The following is an 8665-nucleotide window of genomic DNA, read 5'->3' as shown; positions in this document are numbered from 1 at the left end:
AGTAAAAAGAAAGAGCAACCCAAAGCTAAAATTCTGTAAGATACCAACGTGGTAGGAAGACATACCAGAGCCACGTGGCTAGTTACTTTGGTGTTGCGATCTTTCTTCTTGGAAAATTTAGCATTTTGAGCTGGAGTGAGTCTTTGAGATCGTATTGCCTCATTTGGGAGGCACTGGGGCTCTGGGCCCTTCAAAGGCACACTGTCTTACTTGTCTTTAGATGCTCAGTATGTAGCACACAGCAGACAGCTAATAAATTGTAAATGAATGAAGGTCACATAACACATAAAGACAGAATCACTAGGTCACCTGACTCGATCCACTGCTCTTGCTCTTCTAATGCACCATGTTATTCAAGTGAACTTTCCTACCAACTTAAAATATCATTGCCTATTTCAGTGTTTTATAGCAATCAATAATATGCCATGGCATTTTCTCAAATTTTGGCCAAAGATATAATACAAAACTATAATTTAAATTCTCATACCCTTTCTGGGTATGTTAGGAGTTGACAGAAGTTGCTTTAAGTGTTTTGTCATCATTATTTAAAAAATCTGACCAGACAGATTTGTAGACTGGTTGGGATATGGGGAGGGAAGGGGTGGTGATGGTGGACTGAGTCTCTAGTGAAACGATGATTACAAGCTTTGCGTTGGGGAAAGGTGATGTTAGAATATAGCTCACTGATCTAAATAGTGAAGACCTATTTTTTTCAAATGTGATTTACTGATTTGCTCTAGTTTTTGTTTCATCTTCAATTGCTCCATCTCCCTATCCTAAGATGGCAAGTCTAATCATATTGATTGACCTAAAAAAAAGAGAAAAGATTAATTTTATCTTAATCCATTGAGACTCTGGGTTTGAAAATTATTTTTCCTTTACTACTTTCTTCTTGCCAAACCTCAAACAAACTACTACCCTCCAAGACGGTCTGTTCTGCTTGTTTTGGAGCTCTTTACTTTTAAAATATTTGAATCTGGTCTCTTACCCCACTCTGGGCCTAGAGTTCACAGCCAAGTGCAAAATAATCTGGAAAGGATGGTGGGATGAAAATATGTACCTTGGCCGTGTGCTCCCTACTGAGTGGCTGACAACATTTCTTGTTATAGATTTTAACAAACGTTAAGTCTCTTGCTCCAAAAGGGACTGAGTTTTCCTCTTGGATAGTTTGTGTTCTTCTCCATGTCTTCTTGAGATTTCTGTGGAGAAATGAGCCCTCTTACCCTTGGGCTGAGCAGAAGATAATGCTGGGGTCCTGGAAATGTCAGAGCTCACTTTGAATGCCAGTGTTGATGGGAGAAAAACCCATCTACTTTCAAACAAGTTTTAGTAATGACTTTGGTGGAATTGGCCAAGTGACAGGTGGGGAAATTGTTTTATTAGCATTATGCCTCATGCTAAACAGATTTTAAGAACACTGTATACCTTTAATAAAGCAAAAGTAAACCTTAAGTGTCTATTATAGTACACACACATACATACACATAGACCAATTACATGTAATTAGTAATAATTATCATCCACTTAATGTTTGTAGTTTGCAAAACATTTTCACATGTAATTTTATTTAATCCTTACAATAAATCCCAGAGGGAATTCCTTATTATTAGACCATGCTAGTAGAAACAGAATGGCATAGAGCTAGGTTCTGGTGACAGATTTGGAGCCCCAAAGGTTCAAGTGGTCATGAGACTGAGCTGTCATCAGGGAGACAACATAATGAAGAAAGGCAACTGAGAATCACATCTGGTTAAGGTGTTAGGTGTGCAGCCTTGAGCAAGTTTCTTTAAATATGTCTGGTTTCAGTTTCCACATGCTAGTTTTCACATTTCATTATTCATGGTCTCTAAAAGCAGACCTGACTTCAAGGAGAGCAAGCACTGAGTTTGTGGTAAACTTGAGCTCTTCCTTTAGAAGCAGCTGAGACCACTTAACTAGTTAGTCTTAGTCTTCGAGGAAATGCTCATGTCTAGCTAGATGGAAACAGCCTCCCATGACTTCCTGCCCCAGCTGCCCTAACATGGTACCACTCAACACCAAGAATGACAGTGTGAATATTATCGGGAAACTAACTACAGCCCTAATATGACCTGCAGCATGATGGCTAAGATAGCTAAGATAGCCAACTCAAGCTGTGTCCATTTTAAAACTACTATAAGATTATAGGAAAATGACAATCTGTCGTCCACCTGGATCAGATCACATCTGAAGTTAATTGCTGGATTTACATTTTAAGGGACTCACTGACAAACTGGCAGACATCAGAAGAGGGTAAGCAGGATGGTGAAGACTCTTTAAATATTGTCATAAGTCACAGACTGTACAGTGCCCTGCAGTTTTCCAGTGCTCTGCTGAGATTCATTCCTCCCAAAAACTGGTGAGGCAGGCTGGTGGGATAGATTACTCTGCACCAGTGTCATGGTTAAAAAAAAGTTTCTATCCTAAATATTTAAGAATCTATGGCTTCTCTACAGCACAAGCAGCAGTGTGCAAATGTTTACCAGTAAGTGAATTTGGTTTCAGAACTTAGTAACTGAATAAAGAATAAAAGGCACAGGGAGGCTAATGCTAGGAACTTAGATGTGTGTAATAAAGCTATTAGTAAGCTCTTTCATGAACTTAACACCAACAGAAAATCAAGTTATGCCTAGGTGATCATCTGCAGAGATTTAGTTAGGTCCAACAACAGTTATTAAGTACAAACTATATGATAGTCACCAAGGGTCATGAGAGCAGTTGAAAATGAATCAATCCTGGTCCCTGTCCTCAAGAAGAGTAGAGGGTAGGAAAGGCTGATATGTAAACTGATAAAGGCATCACTAGAAGTATATACAAGGTACAGAAGTAGTACTGTGGATTTCAAGAATAAATAAAAATTTGTCAGGAGGAGCTTGGGCAAAAGGCAGTCCAGGCAAAAGGAATACCCGTGGTGTGCTTGGAATCTTCCAGTAGTAGGTATCTAGTAGTATCACCATAGAACAGTTCTTTTCTTTGGGTGTAATAGTAAGATTATTTCTATAGTCCTTTCAAAAAGTTAACTTTTAAACCCTTCAGAAGTCTAAGATCTTATCATCTCTGGTAATTCTATGGGAGGGTTAGCTCAAGACAACAGCTTTAAATAGTGATCAGTTCCCTACAAGTGCTAATATTAATACATCCAGAAAAGTTAAGGGGCTCTGTAGTATGTGTGTTAAGGCATGCTATAGTCTTAGAATCCACATGTTTAAGCAATTCTGAGCAGAAGGAAGTCTAGAACTAACATTTGAAAAATGATTAAGGGACTGTTAACTTACAAATCAAACCCAACTTTCCCTAGTGGTTGCTTAAATTCTGGACCCTTAAATATTATTTTTGAGAAGGGGCCTGTTACTCTAGTACTTAAAACTTAAGCCAGTGTTATCACTCTTTGTTCCCTTACCTTGCTTGATTTTCTTCACAGAACTTACTATATGACTGAAGTCCAGTGGGACTTGGCTTGTGTCCCACTGTATCATAAGCTCTTTAAAGACAGACTGTCTTGTTTATTGCTGTCTTCTCAGAGCCTATAATATGTAACTGGCACACATTAGAGCTTTCATTTCATTCATTGAGTGAATGAGTCTTTAGCTGAGGGAACGTGAGCACTAGATACCTACCTGGTCAGCTGTGATGAAGCTGCATGCCCTTTTTACCTAAGCAGGTTTTACAATGCTGCCCTACTTTCCATGTAGTTGGAGCAGGCCTTTAGCACTTTTAAGGCACTTGACAAGTAAAATGCCACCATTAGTGAAAAGCAAAGGTTTCTGATTTACTAAACTCCAGGGGTGGTGGGAATAAGGGAAGAACATGTGCTAAGTACTTCTTTGGTTCTTTAGCCCTGTCCCTAGGATCTCTACAGTTGGTCCAATAGCATCAGATTCTACCTTTTATCTTTAATGGTGTTCACAAATACTAAATTCATTGTAAAAGGTTGTACATTACCTCCACAGATCAAAGACAGTAAAATAGTGACAAAATGCCATAGGATGGTTCTCATTCCATGCTCAATACCTATCAGGAGACATGAATTTCAGTGTGTCAGAGGTTAGGAGATACTCTGGAGATCTACTAATACGCTTTTTGCACTCTAGGACATCTGAAAAGGCTGAGAGGGCTGGGATCTGGGACCAGCCTGACCTTTCGGTGACTATGATGGGGCAGTAATGCTGACTCCTGCTGAGATGATCTAAAGACGCCTGAGAATGGACACTCTCCTTCTCCCCTTTTTATTCTAATGAAGACAACTTAGAACTTAACTAAGAACTTGACTTTCCATTTTAGACATTGCTTAGTATGTCTCAAACTGATTAAACTGAAAACCTTGGAGTCATCTTTGATTTTTCTATCCTCTTTAGTTCCTATTAAGTCACCCAGCTGATTGGAAAATTTTCAATTTGCCTCTCCTTTTTCACTTCTATTGCCACAGGATTATGTCTGAACTACTGCAACAGTTTTCTAAATGGTCTGCAGTCTCTCCCTCCTCTAATCCTTCCTATTTACTGTCACTCTATGACATTTTAAGAATACCCAACTTCACCTGGTAATCCTCAATTGAAAACAAAAACCAAAAACCACCACCACCAGATACCCAAATACTCCAGTGACTTAATGTTTAATGGATACTCCTCAGCCTGGAGCTGAAGACGTTCCACAACTGACCCAAATCTTCCAATTGTGTGTTTTTCATTTATTACCACCCCTCCCCACCTCTATTTCAGTCAGGTTGGTCTACCACCATCCTAATATACTAAATTCAATCAATCCCCACATTTTGATGATACCGACTTTCTAAAGGGGAAACATTTAAGGCTGTTCACAGGATTACCCAAATCCTATGTATTCATCCAAATGAAGTTGTCTCTTTTAGGTCCTCTTCTACTCATGGCTTCCTTCTGCTCTAAAGTTCTATAAAACTCACTATCTATTCCATCCATTGTGCTAGGTTCATATTCCACCTTGAAATTTAACCAAATTCTTTGACGTTTCTATTTCATGTGCATGTCTTACATCAAATACTAAGCATCTGCTGAAGGTCCCTGAAGCAATTTCTAGTTTCATTTGTTTCTTAAACTATTAATTTGATTATAACAATCACTAATTAATTGAACCCACAAGAGTTTATAAATTTCCTTTGCATATAAGGACGCCTGTTCCATTTTAAGGGCCAAATAGGACTATCTTCTTGTATTACCATGTAATCTTAAGATTCTACTTTTGCATATGAATAAGTTAAATATTTGGGAGTAGACAGATGACACAATTTTGTTTTATTATTTTTTATTTCTGAACTTATTCGTTAAAGAGTTGTGGCCTATTACTTCAAAATAAGATGCCAATAAATTAATTCATGAATACTAAAGAAAATTAAAGATGCTAATGGACTCTTGTGTGAAATAGTTTAGAATTCACTTAATAAATTTTTAGACTTAAATCTCTATCTGGAAAATCTGAACATATCAAAGAGACTACAGCTGGGTCCTTCAAACGCTGTAGCACTAACACCTAAAAAAACAAACAAACAAACAAACAAAAAAACCTAGGAGAACACTCTTTAATGATAAAGCCTGTCCAAGTACTAAAGACAATTAGAGTAGGCAGGTGACCTGTACAAAGTATTAGTGATAACACAACATTCAGCTTCCTAAGAGTTAAAATGTGCTGCTTACATGAAGGGAGATGATACTGAGCTAAGAAGTCGTGGTATAGAGAAGCAGAGAGACCAATCTACTTCATATTATTTACAGAATAGAGAATATTCTCAGCTAACATGCTGGAAAAAAAATTGTTCCAAAAAGGTAGAATTACAATCAATGCCAAGATTTACAAATTCCATCATGTTTAAATATTAAGGACAAAAATAAACATTTCTTATTTTAAAAAAACCCACAAATTTCCCAAAGTATAGCTTATCTGTTAGCACTTATCAGTCTGACTATTCTTTAAAGGCCTTAAAACATGAATTTGGGATAAAAACAAATAAAAGTGCCCAAGCTTTAAGAAGCCATATGTTACCTTAGGATGTTATCTATATATTTTTTAGACCAATCAATGTTTTTTAAGAGGTGTAGATACTGGTAACTTTTCTCTTTAAATAAATGTTTATATTTCTCACCAACAACACTAGCCTGTGGCACATAGCATGTTTAATAAAAACACATTGCTATTAAAAAAAAAAGTATACTGAAACAGAAAAAAACAAACAAAAAAAACCCTCCAGTTTCGACAGAAAAACTTACATCCAGAGATTCTTTTCCCATTATCTTTTAGGACAACCACAGAACTATTTCAACCTGTACCCTTAATCCAGCAGATACATCTTAATAAAAGAACTCTAATTGCTAAGTACTGAAATAAAACCTTACTTACAATAATTTCCTAGTTATCTACAACTTTCTTCTTGTAGCAACTGTCAACTTCTTAAGATGACTTGTTTTTATAAGCTCCTCAGTGTCATTATATCCCAACAATACAATTGTTACTTGTACAATGTATTACTTCACACATAATTAATAATATAAAACATCATTTCACTAAAGAAAAATACACATTCAATATAGTCAAGTTCTAGTTTTAAAAAGAAGCACTCGATGACTTTTCTTCTGAATTCATTTCTCCAGAAGACCAGTCCTTAAAGACTTCTGGAGTCTAGCTATGTTGGCATCTAATGCTGCAAGGCCATTTCTGAAGTCTTGTTCATCACGAGAAGTGAACGTTGAAAATGAAGAGATGCTCCAGTCAGATATCAAGTCAGAAGTGAAAACACTACTGTCACAGACAGTATTGCCTTTCACTTGAAGGCTGTTGCTAAGACAACATGAGGGGCCATGACATGCAGTTTGTTCCTCTGGCTCCTTGGTGGCAGCAGGGATCTTACCAATTGCTTCCTTTATTTTATTGAGGAGCTGTGTGTCCTTCATATCAGATGCTCTGGAAAGTTTTTCAGGTGCATCTTCTGTTTCCTTAGTTGAAGAGGAACAGACTACAGGTGTACACAGTTTATTTTCTTTTCCAGAGACAGCAAGTCCACTGTTGCTAACTAGCTGTGTTGTAGCTGCTCTTATCTGTGGCTGAGGGGACAGTCTCTTAGAAAGTGATGATTTCTTTTCAGAAGTGCTTCTAGCAAAAGGAATGTAAATTGTATTATCCAAATTATGCTCATCTTCTATTAAAGCCATAGTTTCGCTCCCTTCATCAGAATCTTGTTTTGAAAGGGCAGAAATAACTCCAGGTGCAGATACTTCCTCCATGCCCCTAGTGTTACTATTTTGAGGGCTTCTGGAGGACAGAACATTTTCATAGGGTTTGTCTGGCTCTATGGTTTCCTCATTTTTAATTGTAGACAGTGGCTCTGAATGTGTAAAACTGTAATTTGTTTCTAACTTATTTAGATAACTCATTATGGAAGCGTGAGCAGGAGCTGGGTCATGTTGAAGTTGTTTATCATGAATGTTCAAGAGTGATTTGGTAAAATTATTCCCAGGCTTGCAGCGAGCACTGTCCACACTAAGATCGGAGAGAAGCTTTGCCATGCTAGTCTGTAAAGTTCTGTTAAGAAGAATTTAGAACACTAATTATTACTATTTTTACCTGTTTCTTTAATTCACTTATCTATATACCTCCATCTTTAAAAAAGAGATTTGAGAGAAGTGTCTGGTTCTCAACATGAAAACAAGCGACTAGAAGCACAAAAATCACAGAATGTGCTTTGGCAAGAGAATACAATGAAAATAACAATGATAAAATATGTTGGTCTGTATCAAATCTATCACTATGTGTAAAAATAGAGGCTCAGAATTTTTTTTTAAGGTATGGAGATATTTTATTCTTTTCTTTTGTTTTATTGAGATGGAGTCTCATTCTGTCACCCAGGCTGGAGTGCAGTGACATGATCTCAGCTCATTGTAACTTCTACCTCCTAGGTTCAAGTGATCCTCTCACCTCAGCCTCCCGAGTAGCTGGGATTACATGTGCGCATCACCATACCTGGCTAATTTTTGTATTTTTAGCAGAGACAGGGTTTCATGATGTTGGCCAGGTTGGTCTTGAACTCCTGGCCTCAAGTGATCTGCCTGCCTGAGCCTCCCAAAGTGCTGGGATTACAGGCATGAGCCACCACGCCCAGCCGAGATGGTTTATTCTTGAGCAGCACTATAAATTGAGCCCTAGAATAAAAAACTGGTCTAACAAAGGTAGGCTAAGATACAAAGAGAAACACACTATTCATTTGTTATGAATTCTGTTAGAAATTATTTCCCTCCATTATATATGTTTGTGTGTGTGTGTGTGGGGGGGCACAATACTAGAAAAAAATGATAGTTAGAGATAATTATCTGGCATAATAGGTATAAGCAACAGCTAGGTACTGGAAAGGTGTATAAGGAAAACCACACAAGGTTTGAAGTTAGAAATGGAATGAAACCCCAGTGCCATCATTAGCTGTATCTTGGGCAAGTCTTTAACCTTTCTGAATCTCAAGTCCCTCACCTGTAAAATGAAGATATTTCTGAACTACAATGAAGATTAAATAAGATAAAATAATAAGGTATAAAGGTAAAGTACTTAGCGTGGTTTCAGTCTAAGTGGGTGTTTGTTTGATGGCAACCTTTATTAGTAGTCCTATTAAAGCCTTTTTTTTTTTTTTTTGGAG

General features: G+C 37.3%; 1 protein-coding gene across 2 annotated transcripts in view; it reads right to left on the bottom strand.

Moving 5' to 3' along the window:
- Positions 1-5283: 5283 nt before the first annotated feature.
- The window catches only part of CCDC14 (coiled-coil domain containing 14), a 50189-nt gene continuing 46807 nt past the window's right edge, over positions 5284-8665 (bottom strand). For both annotated transcript variants that reach the window (XM_011950781.1, XM_011950782.1), the window contains one exon: positions 5284-7563. In XM_011950781.1, coding sequence (XP_011806171.1) covers positions 6624-7563 — 940 coding nt within the window. In that variant the 3' untranslated portion in view covers positions 5284-6623. The remainder of the gene's footprint in view (positions 7564-8665) is intronic.

Source organism: Colobus angolensis, unplaced genomic scaffold, assembly GCF_000951035.1.
Source record: "Colobus angolensis palliatus isolate OR3802 unplaced genomic scaffold, Cang.pa_1.0 Scaffold31, whole genome shotgun sequence".
In the NCBI taxonomy this organism is placed as follows: domain Eukaryota; kingdom Metazoa; phylum Chordata; class Mammalia; order Primates; family Cercopithecidae; genus Colobus; species Colobus angolensis.
Note: the sequence above shows the minus strand (reverse complement) of the source record. Positions and strands in the feature narration are given on the sequence as shown.